The 22083-nt window shown below is 44.5% G+C and overlaps 1 protein-coding gene across 3 annotated transcripts in view; it reads right to left on the bottom strand.

The window, feature by feature from the left end:
- Positions 1 to 22083, bottom strand: part of PLCB1 (phospholipase C beta 1) — a 334660-nt gene that overhangs the window by 237419 nt on the left and 75158 nt on the right. For all 3 annotated transcript variants that reach the window (XM_064647501.1, XM_064647499.1, XM_064647502.1), the window contains exon 3: positions 4553 to 4621. In XM_064647501.1, coding sequence (XP_064503571.1) covers positions 4553 to 4621 — 69 coding nt within the window. The remainder of the gene's footprint in view (positions 1 to 4552; positions 4622 to 22083) is intronic.

Raw genomic sequence — 22083 nt, 5'->3', positions numbered from 1 at the left:
ATGATAAAGAGAAGAAGAATTGGTTGCCTTTCAAATCCTCCAGAAGTGATGGAGGCCTCTTTTGTTCTCTTGATAAAAGAAAAACAAACAACCTGACCATAAAAATCACGGGCTGCCAGCAAAAAGGCAAGTTCAGATACAAGGAGGAAATCAAGTGATTGATTTAGGTTTATTGTGACAGGCTGTAGTCACTGGGATCATAAATTAGCAATTAGAGCCTAATTCAGAAGCAAATCAACCAAGAGTTCTTTCCTTGTTACCTTTCCTTTTAGTTTCCGAGCCTACCTAGTTCAGGAAATGCTGATTTTCCTCTCTAGATGTGTCAAAACCCAGCAAACCTTCCACAGCAGTTTTTCAGCTACAACTGAGATAGACCCAAAATCATCTCTCTCTACATGAGTATTTCAAGAAAACCCATTAAATAGAGAAAGGCTGGTGATGATATTAATAGTGGGTGGGGTCTTGGCAAATTTCTGACATTCAAACATCGGAATTATTTTTCTCAGCAGAGCTTGGCTTGTCAAAGTGAGAAAAATTGAGGCAGGGGAGCCACGAGCTTTTTTAAAATTGGGGACTGCTCTCTAAACACATTTTGGCATGAGAGCGATTCCATCATTCATAATTTCATCTCCTACAGGTTTCACAGTATATGTTATTTAAAGAAATTCATTTCCTGCTGAATGATTTATGAGGGGGAAACAGGATGCCGAGGGGAAACAAACGCATCAGAAGTTTCCAATCTGAGCATTTGCCATGGGGTTATTTCCTCACCCCTCCTCAACTCATCCTGATATTCCTTCTCCCGAGTAAAAACACTGGCACAGTTGCTTGAAGATTTTAGTTTCCATAGAAACTGTTGTTGGCTAAAAGTAAATACAAGATGGTAAGGAGTGTGAATTCCCTCGTCCTGCGAGCTTGCAGCTGCCAAATTTTCACCCCCTGACCATTCCTCAGGATCTGCTGGTGGCTTGAGATTTTTAGCCATGACTCCCTTTAAAGAGCACAGACCCTCTTCTGAGTGGCACTTCCACGATCTGCAGGTGGTGTGTGAACATCCAGAGCTATCTCCACGCCTCGCTGTACAACAGCACATGTTTCTATCATTTATTTTGCAGCCCTAGACACTGAACTTTACGAGGGAGAAGATGTCTCTGGGTCTGCACATCAACACCGGGCTCCAGAGAGGGCTGCCAGGTAACGTGTGAACAAAGGGAAACGAATCCTTGCTTCGGCACAACTCCTGATTTTCACGTTCCTCCAGCATTTCCAATCACAAGTGTGAGCCCTGAGCACCCTGCTGCTGCTGCCCCACGGCTGACACAGCTGAGTCCCCGAGAGCAGCACGTGCCACGGCTGCAATTATGGGCAGTCACGGCCTCGGAAGGAAAAATTAACTGCATAATAATCTCCTGCTCTCGAAATCCCTCTTGCTCCCTTTCCTATCTGATTCTAATGTAAACTAAAAGGGCAAGGTCCTGATAATCATTTTATAACTCCATCACTTCTGTATAATTTCAGTGTATTTTGAATTCGGGCCCTTTCTCCTGACATACACTATTAATGTGGTTTTTCTCATTCTCCTCAGAGCATTACTTTAATTTTTCTTCTCGTGTAGAGAATCTGCTGCAGCGCCCTGTGCTGCCTGAGATTTGCCTTCATTCCAAGGAATGAGCCTTTCCATGCATATTGCATTGAGACAGCAAACTCTGTTACTGCTTCTGAAAATAGCAGCTGAAGGGAGACAGAAGGAGCCGTCCCTGACAACGCGCAGGGAGAAGGCGACGCTGAAGCTTCTCCGAAACACGGGGTCACTCCAGTGCACTGCTGACTGACTTGGGACTGCAGAACAAGCTTTTCATCCCCCAAGCATCAGGTGATCTGGTGCCCACTAAAGAACACTGTTAGAAACCCAAGTTCCTGTCCACGTGGTAACATTTCATTGCAGCTCCCCGAAGTGTGGGAGCACAGATAACAGATCCCAGTGGCTGATAAGAGTGTGGCCTTGGCTCTGGGACCACGCTCTGCTGCTGGGATATTCTATATATTTGCAGCCAGCTCTTGTGGGTAACTGTCCCTGAGCTCCTCAGGAAGGTCTTTCTTTAGCAGGTGCCTTTCTGAGCTACTCCCTCACCCAGCAGTAGTGCTGGTGTTCTCCTCTTAAGTCTCCAGGGAATGGAAAGAGCAGGAGAGAGCCTTCAGGAGACTCTAATAATCATCACAAACCAGAAGCTGGAGGAGGAGATGGGGTATTGCACTCTGAGTGCCTGCACAGCTGCAGCCCGAGCTCTAACCCTGAGGTGATCTCAGCTCATTCCTCGTGCTACCTTAACGTGACAATTCTGGGATTAAAGCTGCACTTTCGTGTCTTCAAGGGAACTTTTAAGGCTAAACTTTTAGGCTATTCTTAAGAGGGAATGGAGAAAATAACCAGAGCTGCTGGATAAGAAACCCAGAAAGATCCAACAACATGCAAGAACAATCACCAAATATGCGTGCCTGGACTCCTGGAGAAATGCTGTGAAGAGTGAATGTCAACCAACAAGGCTGAAGGAGAAACTGAGAAACCCTTTGTGTTTCTTTCTCTTCTACAGAAATTAGGAAGGTACACTGAATGCAGCGTGAGAACAGGCTGTTTTTTGGTTACTAGGACTGCCTATAGTCCTCTAAAATCATTGCTTGCTGATGGTCCTGTGTAGCAGCACAATGGGTTCTGGAACCTTACTATGGGTGTTGTTAATGAAATTAACAAATAATTAATATTAAAATAAAAAGGAAGTGGTCTTTTTTATTTAAGTCAAGGCTTATTTAAAAAGACACTCATTTCTATCCAAAGGCAGCAGTAGATCAGAAATACACTAAATGAGGTTTAAAGAGTCCCATTAACCTAAGTTCTTAATGACAACCCACTGACAAAATCTACTTTTAGCGTTCTGAAAGTTTGCCCCCACCTGGAAGCAGAGCTGTGGAAAAGAACCTCTGAAAAGCTGGGCAACTTGGGAATATTGGCACAGCCAATATTCCAGGGGTTTTACTAGAAACCTCTGTGCAATCACAAGCTGCTGCTGCTTGACTCCAAGCCAAGCCTTCCTGCTGTTACATTAGTTTTAGATCCTCTGTGGAACTGACACAAACAGGGCTTCTGTGTCATTCCCTCACCTGCAGTCGACGCTCCTTTGCTCAGCCCCAAAACGCAGATCAAAGCAAAACTTCCATGACTGGCCCCAAAACAAGCTTTTTTTTTTTTCTCACCATTGGCAAGATCCCCCCAACAGCCAACCCAGGTGCTGTTTTCCTCCTGCCCACACACAGATCAATGACAAAAAGCAAACTCATTCACATAGGTGGTGCATTTCTCACCACCCTAAAGAGCAGGGATTTTCTCATACCCTTCACTTAATGCCACTGCTGTCAAACCTGTAACACACTGTAACAAAAACAGCCTTTATGTAACCCAATAAATAAAAGTCACCAAGGCAATAGCTGTGCATAAATTTCAGCTCAAAACATTTGGTTAGAAGAACACGAATGTCCTCTGTAAAGCGGGGAGCATTTTAAAATAATGTCCTAGACATTGTTAATACTTTATTGCTATTCATCATTGAACCATTAATCATGGTTGCACTCATTTGGTATTAATGTGCACGTCACAAAGTACTTCTGCTGCATTTCAATTATAACTCAGCCTTTAAAATGCTGCCAGCACTACATGGGAAGCTTTGAAAACCAAATGTGAATAGTCTGTTCGGAGATAACTACAAGTGCATTCTGGCACGGAGAGACAACCTTTCCCATTCCCAACTCCTGCCCTCAGGGGGCCCAGGAGCCTGTGGGGCTGTGCTGTGTGTGCTTCCTGGGAAGCCACAGCTGCTTTTCCTCCCTCAGGATGAGGGGAGAAGAATCATTCCTTTGGGATGTTCGACCACAGCTCAGCAGCAGCAAGGCCACACTCCGAAGCCCCAAAGGAAATTCCTTTTTCCCCCTATCACTCCTGTGATTCCCTGAGGCACTGTCTTGCTTCTGGAGCTGAGTGCTTTGGTTTTTTCTCTGATGTGTAGTGTCTGTCCAAACAAAAACACCAGAGAGAACGTATATCTACAGCCTCCTGTCTTTAGAGACTGCAAAGGAGTGTGCAATGCACCGGGGTAAAGCTGAAGGGAGCTGACATCCTGATCCCTCTGATGGCGGCTTAAAAAGAACCAAATCCTCCTTCTGGCCTCAAGAGGAAAAGAGGGAAATCAGCAGCACAAAATACAACAGGGACCTCAACAAATATCAGCTCCTTGCCACCAGGGAAGCCAAGAACTTGTAAGCATACCTAGATGAACCAGGAATTTTGTTCCCTGGCAGCATTTTCCATACAGAATCCAACAACAAGAACTCAACAATCCCAACACTTCCCATCAGAAACCGTGTTACATGAAGAAAAGGCAAAACACTACTTCTTAGCTAAGGAAATTTTTTTTCTTTTTTAAGTTCTTGCATATCATTCCTTTTTTTTTTTTTTTACCCAGGTCACCAGTGTAACATGGAAGCACACAGTAAGAATTCCTACCTTGGGAGCTCTGGCATGTTTTCCACATCTGGCATCTTTGACGAGGCTGATATCCAGCAGCTCGGTCTCCTGGAAGGAAAAATTGCAATAGAAATAATTATGACATCATTCCAAGAGCCTCGCTGTGTTATCAGTGTCCCACTTCCCACACCTGGCAGGGGTTTTGACTGCCTGCAATGATTCTTGTCCAGACTGGGATCAGCTTCAAGGAGAGCTCTGGTGCACTTAAGTGATTCCAACAGCAACACTGTGCAGGTCCCTTTTCATATATAGATTATATAGAAGCCAAGCTGATTTCCTGCCTCACTAAATAGCAGCTGCTGTGCTTTTGTTTTAATCTTTTTAATACAATTTTAGCATTTTAATGCTAGTCACAGTGTGAAAAAGGCATCATTAGAAACAGAGAACCCTGCCTCTGCAACGGAAAACCTCCTTCAGTATTGCCAGAACATTTTGAAAAGTGCATATGAAACCCAAGAAGTGCTATATCTACAAAGATAACAGGTTCCAACTACTTCAGTGACTGCTGCTCAGTAAAAAACATGTACTTTTGACAAGCATTTCAGAGTTCATGAGTTATGCCACTGGAATAAAACTGGCACATAATGACAGCTCCTCTTAGGAAACTCCTGCCCTCCCCTACACACGTGTAACATGAAGAACCTCCCTTCCCTGATTTCAGCATTTGCAATGAGGAAGGATGCTGGAGATGGGAGCAAGTGCTATTCCTGGCTGCTGGATCCCTTGGAAGCACTCACATTCCCATGGCACCACTCGTGCTTTGCCAGGAGCAACACCAACTGTCCTGCAAGGGCAGTGAGAGATCTGACCTGATTTAGCACTCCTTGACTGTCTTAAAGCACATCTTAAAACTCTCTGCCTCACTTACACCACCATTTGGACTAATAACCCGTGTTAGAGTGGCTCAATGACAGACTAAATATAGCCTGAAATAAGTAATTGCAAATACTGTGTGGGGAATTTGAAATCTCAGTGCTGGACAAAGCCACTGCTCCTTCTCTTTTAAATTAAAAGAAGAAAAGAAAAAAAAATAATTCATGGGCATGTTATTTTGCCATGAATTACTTTGGATCCTTATTTCCCCCCCCCCCCCCCCCATTTGAAGAGAGAGATCTCTGCACAGTTCTTGCAGACCTTTGTTGTCAGTCAAGATGCAAGCTCTACCGACAGATTTTCACATGACTGTACATTCACCACATTCTCCTCTGTTCCCCACAGCAATCCCAATTCCCTACTATTCTAGTATTTCCTGAACTCCACCAGCACCTTTTTCCCCTCTTCAAGCAGCCTGTTGAGGGGAAACTTGCACTTTTGAGACTGTTACTTTTTGTTCTCCCTTGCCCAGAAGAGGACAAGGGTAACGAAACTTGCCGAGATCAGAAAGAAGTATCAGCAGGGTCGTAAAAGGTGATATTTTGTAAACCTCTTTAGGATAAACAACCCAAACTCCACCACTACACATGGCACATGGACACAAGGCACTCTCCTGGAGCCTCTCACATGGACAGCTGATCACTGTACCAAAAACTTGCCTACAGCTGTCCCTGTTCCAGCTCAGGAGCACCTCATGGTTTGGGAACCCAATGTTCAAGCCTAGTCTGAAGCTGATCTCGCTTCCAGATCTCAGCTACATTATTCTCATCCTGCCCCACCACTGGCACCAAGAGTTTAATGCACCAAAGTCTACTGGTCTCTCACCACTCAATCAAACAACTGCACAAGAAACACCTAAAAATTGCCGAGGACAGTGAGCCCTGAGTGTCCATCTCCCACTGTGACTGGTGCCCAGGCCTGGAGGTGGCCACCACCTCCTCAGAGGGAAACAACTGCACTGGTGAGAAAGCAACGCCGATTTTTACCAGCCCTGGGTTTTACAACAACATTCCCACGTTCTCATCGGTCCTGTCGTGGCAGAATCGATGTCTTGAATCCCAGCCACGTTTGAGTAGCGCAGGGATGTCTCCATGTGTTTTAATTCAGAAATGTGGCCCGTGCCACACCTCCACCTCCAACAGCCTCACGTGCAGGTAAGGCAGCAGGTGCAGCTCGAAGTAAAGCAATGACACACTGCAGGGCTTATCTTTGAGACAATCCATGTGGTCATTTAAATCCCAGCAGGAATGAAAGCCGTGGAATATGGCAGAGCTAAACGTGGGTCTGTCTCAGAGCAAGAACTAAGGCAGGAAGCAGGGCTTATATTTGCCACAACAAACAACACCCACACTCTGAGGTGGTCTCCAGCCCACTGTGAAATGTTCTACAGAAGCTGCAGGCACATGCAGACCATGTCATAAAAATCAGATTTCGATGACTGCAAGGACTAAAGAGCCCTAAAAATAAAGGCTTTAACAGCAAACACATGAGGGAAATTAAATATGCTGAAGGAAAACAGATCTTACACAAAGATGCTGAGCCACACACAGTGAGTGTCACTAGGTTTTTTTGGTTTGTTTGTTTTCTTGGTTTGGGGTTTTTTTTAGGGGGAGGGGAGGGTTGGTTTTTGTTGTTGTTGTTGTTGTTGGATTGTTCTGGTATTTTAACCTTTCTTTAAAAAAAAAGAAAAGCAAACTGAATTAATAACTTATTTACTTAAAAAAGTACAACTGGACCTCCCATAACACAAACATAAAAAGACCCTTTTAAATGAAATAACACACATTAAGAAGAGACACAAGAAAGGAAAAGGCAATGACCAGCATCCCCAGGGACAGTCAAGGAATCAGAACAACTCTGCTCATCTCTGCATCCTCCTGGATGGAGGGGGATGAGGGATAAAGTCGTTTTGGAGTTTTGTCTATACTTTCAAGCTGTTTTCATGCCACCAAGTCACGTGCAGAAAAGGTGACAGCAGGAGGAGCCAAGGCCTGGCAAGGACAGTCTCAGAAGAACAGGGGAAGGGTGGAGTTTGGTGGGGCTGCTTGGACAAGACCAAGCAGATCTTGCCAGGGCTGTGGGAAGGGCCCTGAACATCCCCCTTATGGCCCTCCTGCCCTGCTACCCCCCTCTGACATAGAAAGCAGGGTTTATAATCCTATCCCTAGGATCCTTTAAATCCCTGTTTGACAAGGCCATTTAATGTGGGGGTAATGACAGAAGTCCAACGTCTCAGCCACCATCAGGAATCAGCAAGGAACGGTCCAGCTTCCACATTTGATCCATATGTTCAGGTCTCCAGAAGCAGGAGCCTGACAGGTGCTGCAGCCCCTGCTCTGCAATAAGAGGACAAGAGCAGGATCTGCATTCACATAAGTGCCTCTGCAGGCAGCATTTGGTGGGGCTGGCATAAATCAGAATTCCTAATGTGCCATTTCTTAGGAGCTCTTTGGTTTGAAAAAACCTCCTGGAATTCCCTCACCCCGGGCATTTGCTTTCATCTTTCAAACAGCCAATTAAGAGGACAGAGATCACCATTTCCTATTTCCCTACTGCAAACCACAGGCAGATTCCTGTAAAGGAAGAACACACTTGGGTAGTGGCCAGAAAAATGCCCCTTTTCCTTTGCAGCAAAATAGCCCAAGCCCTCCTCCCTCAGAGTCAACTGGAGTTCTGCTAATGACTTCCTCCAGGCAGGCCTGGAGACTGCACTCTGGGCAGGAGGCACGGAAGCCATAGCAACTGGGGAAAAAAAAAACAAAAATAAAAAAAATAAATTCAAACCACCAAACCTTCTGCAAGTCCAACTTTGCCCCGTTTAGAGACCTCCAGTCACTGCTGTTGGGACTTACTTATCTTGCAATAGAGTTAACATCTCTTAATGCAAGCGGTGGATCCCTCCAGTCATTTATAATACAAAAGTCCAAGAGAAGTGAATTATTAATCCCACCATGTTTGTTTTCAATTAGCAGCTGGGACAGAGATGCATTCATAGAGGATGCATTGTGCAATCTCACTTTTATGGGTGAGCACACACTCACAAAGGCAAGAGATTGTGCAACCCTCAGTGACTTCTTGAGCGCTTATAATTAGGCCCATCTGAATTTAATATAGTAACACCAATTTATACCAGCTGAGGATCTGGCTCACTTCTATTTTAAACTGCCCAAAATGATGCCAAGTGAGTCAGAGTGTCTTGGGAACTTGCTTGTGACATAACCCCAGCTACAGAGCAGAGTTCCTCATGGATTCCGAGGAGCCACCGGCAGCACGGCGGGCTGGGAGCGGGATCGACCGTCCCATAGAATTCCACAGAACTATGTCAAGGAGAGCAGGAAAAGTGGGTGTGCATCGCAACACCTGCACGGGTTAGCTGGCCCAGAGAGCCAATGACTTTATATACATCCCTGAGAAAAACAATTCCACTCTGCTCTGAGTGCTCACTGAGGCTGGGAAATCACACACTGCTCTGTTCAACCTCCGTTTCCACGGCCCTTCGGGCTGGAAAGTCTTTTTTTCCCCAGTGTGCGAAATGTTGCCACGTGCTGCCGGCCACTATGGAGCACAGCTCCCAGCCCCTGCCAGTTAAGGTCATGCTCTAACTGATGTACAGCTAATTAAACTCTGTAAACTCATTTTCCACTCAGCTGCGAGAACTGTGGCTCCTCGTTTCCAATCCGAAGAAGAACCTGTGTGTCTGAAAGCTTATCTAACTCTTCTAAATATACCAGTCAGTCTACTAGAAAGACACAAGACTGCCTTCAAAGGTTGCCTGATACAGTGCTAAGCAAAATAAACTTGGGAAAACCAAGCCAGTTCGGTAAACAAGCACCATTTAATGCTACTGGATGGCAATATCTGGGCAAAGTTTTCAAAGGGAAAAAGCCACTTTGCTGAAACAAACTTCAAACAGAGAGTCAAACAATGGCTTCTACTGGGAATAGTTAATCATAATGAATTGGTTCTTTAATACAGAAATACTCCATTTTATCCTTTTCTGAACATGAAAGCACTGCATATCTCTGGAAGAAAAAAACCGTATGCACTTCTGTGTTACTCTTATTTTTATTTTGCATTTTAAAGAGGTTATTTAAAATAAAGCCATGTGACTAATATGCTTACAACGTGTTATAAAGAAAATACTAAGATCAACATTTGAATCTGATGGGGAACAATTACAGAATCACAGAATCAATTAGGTTGGAAAAGACCTCTGAGATCGAGTCCAACCCGCGATCAAACACCACCATGTGAACGAGTTCATGGCACTCAGTGCCACATTCAGTCCTTCCTTGAGCACCTCCAGAGACAGAAACTCCACCACCTCCATGGGCAGCCCCTTCCAATACCTAATCACCCTTTCTGTGAAGAATTATGAAGAAATTACAAGTTATGCTTAAGAAGTATCTGGCACTGTAGGTTCAGAGCAAATCCGCATGCAAACTCTGCAATTTGCAGCCATTTATGGAATACACCTCATGCAGGTTTCGGAGATTTTGGCAGTGTACTGATCCATCAGCCCCACTTGGATTAACTCCAGGATGAAGATCCCAGCAGTGAGAGTGAACACTCAGTGCCAGTTCAGAAAGGGTGCCTGCACAGCTGGGGGGTGTCGTGTGTCATCCCCCTGCTAAAAACATACCTATTTTTCCCCATTACCATTAAGAATAAATTGAATGAAACACAGCAATTTGTCTCCTCTTCCCAAGGGAAAGCTGTGGAGGACTGGTGAGACGGATTTAGCAGAAACCTGCATCAAGAGCTACAAGTAGAAACAGCAAGGCTGTCAATGATTTTAACTGGAGCTGTGCTGTGCTGCTGTGCTCCCCCAAAAGTCCCCTTATGCAATTCACTTGCTGTATCCCACTGGAAAGAGACAGTCCCTGAGGAAAGTGTCTCCATGCTTCCTCCTGGCAGCACAAAATTCAATTAGCAGGCCTCAAAATCACAGGCTCTGTCAATAAACCAGCAGCAGAGCCACGTGTACATCCTCAAGTCAATGGTAAAACTCTCCTCGACAACAGCAAAGTCTTTTTCTACACACGGTTCTTCACGAGTTCAAAACAATTTGTTACCTTCCCACTCACTCTTTTCAAGAGCCCATTAAAAATTACATCGTTAATGCCAAAAACTCACCGAGCTCCCCAAAGCCACCAGACCTCTTGTAGCTCCTCGCAGGTGCTGCTCTCTACTCACAGATGGATAAACAGCAACAAGGCACTCGAATAATGGAACAAATGCTCAGGTTAAACTCTTATTTCTGGAGTAGCCATTGACTTCTTTAAAGGGTCAATTAAACACACAGAATTTTAACTTGGTAAAGTGGCTTCTGAATTCTCTGCCTTCTAAACATCTGTTAAAAACCCAATGCCCCCCCCCCCCCCCAAAAAAATCCACCACCGTGGCACACGAAATGAAAAACTGGGTGAGAGGCACAGCTGGTTACTGAGGGACGAGAGACAGAGAACACTCTGCTGCCTCCACTACTTCACTCAAAAATCACTTATTTATCCAGTTCTTCCTTTCTGGCCAATTGTAATACCCAGGCTCAGCCAGGAGTTTTACTTTTAAAAAAACAAACATAGGGTTCTGTTATACCTTGAGAGAGCATGAAGAGAATAAGCCACACACTTGTTCCCAAGAGGCAAATAGGGGAACTCGGCAAGAGTTCCAAAGGGCACCACACAATCCAGACAAAGCATTCCACCACAGAACCCACCCAGCACATACTGATCACAACACCCAGCCAAAATCCAATCCCTCTGGCTTCACCCTACCCAGAACATCACGAAAAGAGCAGTGCTACAGCCCCCCATGGAGCTGGGGGAGGCACTCCTGCCACTTCTTCTGTTACCTGTGGTGACAAAGACACCCCCCCCCCCGAGGCAGGGAGTGATGGAGACAAACAAACAAACGGGGAGGAAAAACAAACAAACGTGCTCCTCTTACACAGCACAGCAGCTCGGAAAACAAAAAGGGATGGTTTTAAACACTGAGTTGACCACACAGCTCCCTAGGTCTGGACTGGCATTTCTAACAAACAGGCAAAGCTGAGGGGCTTGATATCACAGGGAATGGTAATTCTTTAAAAAAAAAAAAAAAAAACACTTGAGCAGAATGAGAACAGAGTGACTTCTTATACCCAAAATGAGTTATCTGCAAATATGAACCTGAACTAAGCTTATCAGGTGGTCACTAACTGTTTTTAATTCAGAAAGAGTTGGAGGACCTCAGCGAGGCAAGAACCAGCGCTTATGATTTGACTCAGCTGCTCTGGGAACAAGCTCTGAACGCCTGGCAAGGTTTCTTGGCACTTCAAGAAGAACCTGCAAGCAAATTTACCTGACATTCCTAATGAAAGCCCTTACAGGAAGCACTCCTACAGAAGAGTAAGCCCCAAACTGAAAAGTTTTGGCTATCTTGGCAACACACAATCCCTCCATATATCCCTGGAGTCATAAAAACAGTAACATTTTATAGTACAGAGAAAATAGTCTGCAGTTTATATAAAGCATAAAACATTGGGCTACTAGGGAAAAAAAATGAGAGGAAATTTTCATACTAAGTACCCTTTTAATAATGAAAGCGAAACAATTCTTCTGCAATTACGCATATAGTTCTTTGCTGCTTCATTAAGGAAAATTTCATTTCCTTGGATTTACAGATGCTGTGGCAAAGTAGTTTAGAAACCGGTACAAAGATTTAACAAAGCAAATCTTAGTGCAAAGAAATAGTCAGGAAGCAGGAGAAGGACACACCAGAGTCAGTGTGTGATCAGGAATCATCTCAGGTGTTAGAAGTAATGCTGGAAAAAAGGAAAATTTCCATAGCAGTAAGACTTCAATCTGTCCCCTCTTTAGCCATGTCTGATGCTACAGTACCAGTCCAAAGGCAGAAGTGTTTAAAAGGGTATGAGCTCAGCTTGGTATGTAGAAATAATTTCTTCACCTGTTAGTCCAAGTGTCAGTACATACTCCAAAAAACCAAGCCACAATCCCTAATTTTACAGCCTAAATACACAAGAGAATCAGTGGATGAAATGAGCAATGGGTTTGTGAGGTAATTCCCTACCAGGACAGAGGGAAACAGTGGCAGAGCTGGAGAAGTAACTCCATATCCTAGTCCCACATTGTCGTGGTTTGGACCTTGTTTTCCCCCAGAGGCTGAAAAGTGGTAGACCCCAAGGGGTGGAAACCCCTAGAAGTTTTGAAGTTCTGCCCAATGGGCGCTCCTGCAGAAATGTAAACATATCACGACCAGACCGGAAGAGAAGAGTTGTAGTTTGGTGGTTGTAGAAGAGGTGGCCATGTTGTGAGCCACGAGGAAGGGGCTCTGTGCCCCTTGGGGCCTCTGGCCCCCTCCCAGCCCCTGGCTGGGGGCTGCGGGGACCTGGAACAGCATAAAGCTGGGCTAGGTGCCTGTAGTTATGCCGGGAGAATGTTCTCTCCATGGGTACAGACAGCAGCCGGGACTGACCAGAGAAACGGTGGCAGAGAGCCAGAGAGATAAGACCTGAACTGAAGAAGCAGCAGAAACAACATGCAGCACCGGAGAGAAGACTCCTGGAAAGGGAGAGAGAGAGAACCAGCAGCTGAGAGACAGAGTTTGGGGTAAGAGACTGTACCAGATCCCCCAAAACTCCCTTGGAGACCCTCTTGGAGAAGAGGGACATGGACTCCTATTTTAGAGGAGCCTTGGAGTATGCAGCACTAGAGAGAGAGAAGCTGAGAAGCTCAAAAGACGTCCTGGAGCTGGACCAGGATGGCCAGATGGAATGCGGGGGGAGTTGACCTTGGTTCTTCCCCCCCTTGCACTGCTGCCACGGTGGCAGCCTGAGAGACAGAGCACGGAGCTCTGCAAATGGGAATTTGAATCCCCTGAGGAAGGGACTTTCACGAAGATGCCCCTGCATTTCGTGATATGCCTGTGGTGATGCGAGTCTTGTCCCTGCTGGCAGTCCACAGGTGAGGCCTTCGCTTGGACCGAAGGAGAGCCGAGGGGCTTGGAGACCCCCTTGTGTATGTTGAACAGAGATCCAGCTACAACAACCCAGTTACTGCTGCATGGAGGACAGAAGAGGAGCTGCTGCTTAAGGACTGGAAGGGATCTGTCCTTCTTTCCCTCCTGGACTTTTATTTGGAGGGGAGAAGAGATCTGGTCCATTGTAAATACATATGTCATGGTAGAGATAGTTGTGATCATGTGTATAATGTGATATGGTATTTATTTGTACAGTCATTGTAATATATACCCTTTCCCCCACTTTGAGTCTGGTGTGTTTTGTCTGGAAAAACCCATCTCACATTAGGTTGAGATGTGGGAGGGGGGAATGGAGCTAGGGAATTGGATTTCGGGACTATCTCAAACCATGACACACATCCATTACCCAGCTGCCACCTTTGCATCCGGCTCCACCTACCAGTGGCTCTGCCTTTCCAGCAAAGGCTGCAACACAAACACACTCAAAACTAGAAGTTTCTCATCCAAACAACTTGGTTTCCTTGCAGCTGGCAGTGGGAGTTGTATGGACACGAGCACCTGGTTGGAACTGGTATGGTTCAGCTGAAATTGCTCTCGCTCTGCTGCTCGTCCCACTCACACAACTGGGTAACAACAGGAGGAAAGGGAGGGTTGAGGAGGTGCAGCCACGTTCAGAAAGGAAAAGAGGTGGGGGAGGACCTGCTTCAGAAGAAAATACAAAAGTGTATTGTAGGCAGTCTTCATAATGGTACTTGACTGATTTTTATTCACACAACTGAGAATAACCTGGCAATTTGCAGCTTTGGAGTCACAAGGAAAAGTACAGTGAACTGGAGGTATAAGCAGCAGATTAAAAAAAAAAACAAAAAAAAAACTTCTGTTAAGAAACTTCTCCTTTCAAATCAAAACTCATAGTTGTGTGTGATTATGATGATTAAATGCCTGCCCAAAAAGGGCCATATCATATTTTGGGGGTGATGTTTTTGTGCCATTATTTCACACTGACAAGAGATTGCAGAATACAGAGACCATTATTATGCTGGTTTTTTTCTTCTGAAGCAAGTGAAGTGTATTATTTTGAGCAGAGTGCCCTGAACAGTGAACAGCTGGAGCAGAGACTTTCATCTCAGGGGGAAGAGCCCCAGCTCCTACTCACTGCCCTGCACTGCTCCACCACCACCCCTGAGGGTGCAGCTGCTGCTCAGGCACAGCTCCTGCCCATCAACAGAAGGGTTTTCCAACACTCAGCAAGACCAAGTCCTTTGAACTTTTTTAAAAGTCCTTTTCTATTCACACAGCATAAACTGGGTGCATCCAAAAGAGTATCAACAAATTTAAGGCCCTGTGTTTACTGTCTTAGAGACGACTTCAGCAGGGGAGGGTGTTTTTGGTAGAACTCCACTGTTCTGGAATGGTTTTCTTTCTGACTGGTTGGGTTTTGGGGAGGGCTTTGCAGACTGGTTATTTCATTCACGTCAACAGCACAGAACTTTCGGCTTCTTTACATTAAAAACTTTTTGTATCTCTAAATTTATCAAGATTAGGACCTTGAAGTTGCTCTGCTCCCTCCATAACACACAGAGTTTTAAGGCTGAGGCCCAACATAGCAAAACATGCCCTGCTTACACACCTGTGACTTCCATGGATAAATAAGGATAATCCACTGGAAAGTGTATGGAAGCAGAATGTATATTCCTGCCAGCTCCTCCAGCAGTGGCCCTGGTGTGTGTTACTGCACTGGAAAAGGCACACTCCAGGCACAATTCCAGCTGGAGACTTCAGATATAACAGGATGCTTGAGCACTAACAACAATGGCTGAAAACTCACCAAACCTGGGGACTGGAGAAAACCTAAAACATCTGCAGTTTAGAAACTGGAGAGGAAGAGAAACAGCCCCAGCAGCTGTAGGCAAAATCAGTCTGGTTGGCAAAGCTTTAGATCAGATGATGAAAAGAACATAATAATGTGAAGGTAAAACAAAGAAAAAATAAGTGCCTGCACGAGTTTGCCAGCCACATCATCTCGAACTAAGCTGAGGAGTGTTTTTCTTTGGCACAGGAAGCTTTGAAGATCATCTCTGCCTGAATTCTGATTAATTACACGAGCCAGAATTGACACATCATCCCAAATTCCGCTCGCCAGTACTCAGAGGTGAATTTAACTCGAAGGAGCTGGAGAGAAGATTTCAGAAGCTATTACAGAACTGGCTCTTTTTAGAGAAGACTAAGAGAGCTTGGCTTCCACCACACAGCTAAAGGAAGGCTAAGAGGGGGATGATTATTGTCTATAAATACATGTATTGTATAATCAGCTGCGAGGAAGAGGAGCTACTCAATCTAGAAAGAAATAAGAACTGAGCCATACAGATCCTAATATGTGCAGGCGAAATTAGGACCTTTTTCTTCAGACATTGAAAGCAAAAATCACTTAAAATGGAGTTTGATGTGTTTCTGAATATTATAACAACACATGTAATAAACAATATCCATAAATGTTGCACACAGAAAAATCTTTTCCTATAGTAGTGATCTAAAGGAACGGCGTTTATTTACAGCTAAATCTTTAAGTTCTCAGCATTGCAACCACCAGGCAGCTTTATCCATGAAGTTACCACTGGATAGGTCAGAGAATAATTCATTCAATACTAATTCAGAAATGGCCTATTTGGTAGGTTTTGAAAGTCCTCTCACTCCATCCTCCTGCAGCCCCTTTTACTTCACTTGCTGCTGCCACACTTTAATTTCCCTTATTGCCTGTATTTGGTGCTTACCTTCTAAATGTAAGTGACTTTAGAACACAGTTATTTGTTCGGGATTTATTAAGGAATTAATTAGAGGGGAGTAAGAATTTCTTGCTAATTTATTCTTTACAAGCTGTAATCATTATTATTTTTGCACACTCCCAGGGTTTATGGATAAGTGCATTTTAAGAATCAAAGCAACAAAAAAAAAAAAAAGAAGAATCAGTGGGTGAATCTCTACAGATTTAATTTATGTTCATCCACTAATAACCTGAATGCATAATATTCTTCATCATTATTTTATAAATCTCTAGGTAGATCCTAGAGAAATTATTTTCATGGCAGTATTTGCATGCACACGCCTCAAATTCTTTTAGTCTTGGCAGCTGTGCTTGAAACTGGAATTTACACTGACTGAGGAAACACGGGTCATCCTGCAAACACAACAGACAGAAGTCAATGGCAACTTGTTGGGAGACCTTGAGTCCTCGCCAAGCCACGTTTCCCAAAATATTTTGCCCTCCACCACGCTCAAGCCTCAATTAGCAGCTCCTCTCTCTCGCAGGGCCAGCTGCTCTGAGCACGGGAGGCACGCGCACAGCACCCAGCCGAGCTGTCCTTCGGCGAAACACTCGGTGGCTTTTAAAAAGATGGAAGATTAGATCTCATTTTCAACCCAACTGAAGAACACACTTCCGTCATTAGGAACTCCCTTCACCCTACCCCTGAAGCGTGCTGACAGCTGGCTGTGTGCAGCACTGCCCTCAGCACACCCCCAGCTTTCCATGTGCTTCATGGACACTTTGGGGCTGTTCTGGAGGGGGGGGTTTGGCTAACTCTGTCTTGTCTCCACTTGGTGACAGCACAGACACAAAAGGATGTTTTTCTCTCCTGTCAGGGCACTCTTTGCTGTTTCCTGTTTATGTTTCCTTCCAGTCTGTGGAATGAAAAGCCAAGCAGCAAACCCAAGGTTAGCCCTGCTGTCTAATGATGTTTCCTTATTTAGCAGCTCGTTTGACTGCATTCTGCTGGTTTCTCCCCCAGAAATGTTCTCAGTTCCGTTCTCTGGAGCATAATTATCCTAAGTACCTTTCCCCCAGCAGCAGCAGCACTTCAATACTTCCTTGAACTTCAAAAGAAAGTTTCTCTTCTTGAAGGTGACTGAAACAAGCCTGGAAGAGAGGACCAGAGGGCTCCATCCTGACAGGGAAATACAAGAGAAGCTGAGGAACCACACGCTTTGTGCATTCCCTGAGCCTCTGAGACTCACAATCCCTGCATTTTTGAGACATCTCAAGGACAACTTTCATGGCACAACCAACCTGCAACACCCAGACACACTGGTTTGAATCCATTCATACTTCATATTATCAGAGCAACTGTGTTGCTTTTCCAGCACTCCAGATGTCAGCTCCCCATTTCTTTTCCAAACTTGAAGCGCTCATCCTGAAATAATCCCGCTGGGTGATGGCCTGGGCTGGGGTGGCTTGGTTGGTATCACCCTTAATGCAGCAGCCAAAGGTGATCTCTCACCAATCTCCTCAAATTAAGCTGCAATTTCTAGAACAAGGCACATTTCACCAGAGGAGATGAATGGGAGTCAAAATGCTTTGGAAAATGTTCCACGCACGCTCTAAAATACCAACTGGTTCTTGCATGTGGGAAGATCTAATGCCTTCCTGCTCAAAGACCTCTGGATTTCAGCAGTCAAACAAGTTGTTCTTTCTATCAGACCTGTGAAATTACAGCCAAATTTGGACAAACTACCAGAAAATCTCCATTTGCACATAATGAACACAAAGAAATCGTGGAGAATATATATTCATATTATTTTCAAAGTGCACGAGGAAAAAGAAATGCAGTTTAGCCCAGCATTTCATAACTTCTAAGTGGTTAAATCTGCAGCCTAATTATTTTCTTAACAAGTGGCTTTTTTCTTTCTAAATAAAATTTCACATGTAATAACATTATTGTTACAAATCCAGTGTATGATTTAGTGTGTCTTTCAAAGCTGCCTCCAGAATAATACCAGAAAGGGCTATTACTGGGGAAAAGCAAAGCAGTTGGAAGAAGAGGAAAAAAAATGCCATACAGACTACAGGAAAAGGGATGCTTTTCCCATAATTATGTGGATTGAGAAACAGCTATTTTTGTCAACGTCTTCAAAAGAGCTTTTCAAGTTATGGAAAGTAAACAGAGGAAAATCAGAAAAACAAGGTGTTTCCGGGTTTCCCCCCCCAGAAAAATGGTGGTCTGAAAACCAACAATGAGAGAAGACAGATCCAGTGAGGAGAACAAGGAGAGTTTGGGTAGAGGCTGGGGGGGGGGGGTTAAAACCACCTCCTGTGATTTTAATCCAGGGACACATTAGATCAGATCTTTTACTGATGAGATTTTAATTGGAGCTTGTCACCCTCAAAAATCCCTCCCACATCCCGGGCTGGCTGTAAGTCAGGACAGGGATGGTGACAGCAGATACTCCACATGAGAACCTGTGTGACAGCTCAGCCTCTGAAAAGACCTGTGGGTGAAGGACAGAGCAAATAAACAGGAACTTGCTAGAAGGTCATATTTGTACGTTTGTGGTCAACTCTTGCAGCCTTATGATGACAATTGGGATATTTTGGGTTACATTTGGGTGATTATTTTTTTCCCCTGCTGCTGTTTGTGAGCCCAAGCTCCTGCATGAGAATGACAGGATTAAACACAGAATGTGATGTGTAGAAGGACACACGAGGGTTCAGGCACGTACCTCCTGGCCTTTCTGTGCATCCAATAAAAAATACTTTCTCCACTTAAACCAGACTCTTAAATCCTCATTATCCTGCCCCAGGTACTGATGAGCAAACTCTGGCAAGTACAGGCCATGTTTCACCACATTCCCCTGTTTTTTGCAGCATGTTTTATAAGAAACCACCGGTGGAAAATCCAAAAAGCTTCTCACAGAATGGCCAAGAGTGACCACAGTGTTTTACTTCATAACAGGCAAACATAAACCAGGCAGAAACTGTGACACTAATGTTTAGTACGTGAAGCAGTTGCTTCCCAGTGACACCGTTTTTTGCCTCACTGGACCAGCCCTGGGAGAATTAGTCAACCTGACTAAAGGAGTCCAAGCCAATGGTGTCACAGATGAGCTTTTTCCTGTTGTGTCTGAAGCATTAAATAACGTTATTCATTTATTCACACCAACAACTGATGTTGCACAGAAGTTTGTGCAACTCTGCATTTCACTGCGGAGCTTTAGCAGAAAACCAAATTTAAACCCAACATTTTGGCCCTGACTCTTCGATGGCATCAGCTGATAAGCACTAAACCCCAACCTGAAAAACTTAACATAAACACAGCTCTTACTGTCTCCTGACATTGTCCCCATGTATGTAGAGTTTCAAGAGCTTTGCTATAAATGCAGCAATTCTCTTAAAAACACGCAAATAAAAACCACGGGGCCTTGTGACCCTCTTTCTTCCACATCTTTGACATGTATGCCTGTTACAGAACTTGCCTCTTCCGTAACAAAGAAAATCCCCCACTCAGACACAGGATGTAAAACTTTATACTTCTTTTTCAGGCTGATCTTCCACACCTGATTCAAAACACTAATTGAGTATCAACAGAGCTGAGGTCAGGGTGTATGACAATGTAATGACATCCCAGTTTCCCTTCCTAAAGAAAATACAATTTTCCATTCATAAAATTTTGCAGGAATAGCTATAATTTCTCTGAAAATCTGTTTCCACATGGCATTCCGGATCCAAATTTACCTTCTCCTCCACAGAGAGGCCTCTTAAACCCTAATGGTGTGCATTTGTTCCTTAAAATAAGTTTTTACTCAGGCTGGTGGGGGCTCAGTCTCTCTCAGTAGCCCAAGTCTTTCAAAGGGATTGTTTACCACCTCAATTAAAGGAGAACAGAATAACGTGGCCAATTAAAAAGATGAAGGACCTGGGGTTTTATATTAGACTTGAAATTACCCTCAAACTACAACTGCAGCTACCCTTGTGGATAAACAAACCTCAGCCAATTATTGCAGCAGCAAAACAAATTAAGGTACAGTCTCAAACCAGATTAAACATGAGATTAATTTCTTGAACAAGGACGTGCCCAAGATGCCAGAATTCCTCAGCAGTCACAGTCCAGTGTATCCCTGTCCTCACAGCCCTGGAGGAGGGATACAGACCCTCAGGCATCGGGAAAGCTCAAATGTTGAAAGCCACTGTTTTAGCCCCGGTAGAAATGGTATTTTAATACCCTTTTTGCTGTTTGGCATAATTTTTATTATGAGTTTAACGGTAATCTGTGCTCCAGGAAGATCCTATCAATATTTGAGTAGCACTTCCAACCATCACCAAATAAATCAACCCATCCGGACTTTTATTGCCCCGGATACAGTGTCAGCACTGGAGCAGCTCATAAATTATTGCTCACCTCTGAGTCTCACCAGATTTTGAATGATCCATTACCAAACAAAAGCCCAGGTAATGGACTGCTACTATTCCATTGACAGCATTAATGTCCCCCTCCCCAAAACTGGTCATTAAATCAAACTGCGGGCTGGGCACATCGATTCTATTCCCTTCAGAAATAACGGAGACATTTGGGTTTTTCTGCACTGGCCACACAGAGATAGGAATCTGCACATTGTCTTTTCCCCCAGGAAAGACATCAGCAAGGGGGAGATATTTCTGCTCTTGGTTGATTGGTTTCTGAAGGGGTTCCTTGCTCCATCAGAATCCGAGGCAAACCGAACCCCAGACACTATAAAGAAACAGGAAAAACTCGTTTCCCGAATGGATTTAAAAAGGAAACCTTGGAAATAGCCAGAGAATTACCATTTACTTTGGCTACACAACCCCTCCTCGGGTTTCCCTGGAACACAGAAACCCTCCCCAGGCCTGTGTTCACTGTTTGTGATTTGGCAGCTGCTGCAGAAGGGTTTCCCTCCAGGACCAGACGCGGCGATTCCTTCCGCGCTATCCCACATAAACCCCTGGCCGTGCACTCTGCTCCACGGTTCATTCCTGCTGGGACTCCCTGCAGCGTCCCGAGCCTTTGGGCAGCTCCAGAGGCCATGCAAAGAAACACATCCCACGCCTTTCACTGCTTATGAGTCCAGGAACCAACTGGGCACTCGGCAACAAAACGCGCCCTCTGGGCCTCGCAGAATTATCACCTCTCCTTTTATATCTGCATGTAGCAGGTCCCTGCTTCTCTTCCAACCTCAAAATCAGATCGCTCCCAGAATGCTAAAGGTTATATAAACAGGAAAAAAACCCGTTTCCGATACCTGATGGTATCGGAATAATTTATTTCTAACAACCACGGCAGTAACTGCCACTCACCACAGGCCTTCATCCATCTGCATTTACGGCTCCCCGAGCACAAAGATACAGGAAAAAGAAGATCTGATTCGAATTTATTAGGTAATTTCCACCTCAAAATGGAAGCCATTTTAAGGACTGCCTGCTATGCATGCAGGTTAACATATGTCCCTCATGTGATGGAGTCAACATCCCACCCAATGTAAATCTCAAAGTTCAGCGTGGCCCGAATTAAATCCTGTAACGACTTCCAAAAGACCACAGTACAATCTGTAATGTCAACACCATCCTGTGGTCCATGGCTGTAATTTGTTAGGTCAATAATTCACCACACTCTATTAAACTTAGTACTGGCTTCCTCAAAAGCGCTAAAATAAATGTTTAAAAGGTTCCCAGTGGCATATTTATAGTTATCTATAATTAGCTCTGCAGCGTCGCACGAGCACATCACGGAAATTATTTATATAAATCAGGCAGCGATCTTAATTTCACACTTACTCTCCAAGGACTGGCACAAACAACTTGCAAAACCCCCTCCAGCTCCTGAGAGCCTTAACCCAGAGCCCAGGATGCACAGTCAGCAACACTCCTTGTG

Source organism: Pseudopipra pipra, chromosome 3 (assembly GCF_036250125.1).
Source record: "Pseudopipra pipra isolate bDixPip1 chromosome 3, bDixPip1.hap1, whole genome shotgun sequence".
In the NCBI taxonomy this organism is placed as follows: Eukaryota; Metazoa; Chordata; class Aves; order Passeriformes; family Pipridae; genus Pseudopipra; species Pseudopipra pipra.
This window is presented reverse-complemented; position numbering and strand designations above follow the sequence as displayed.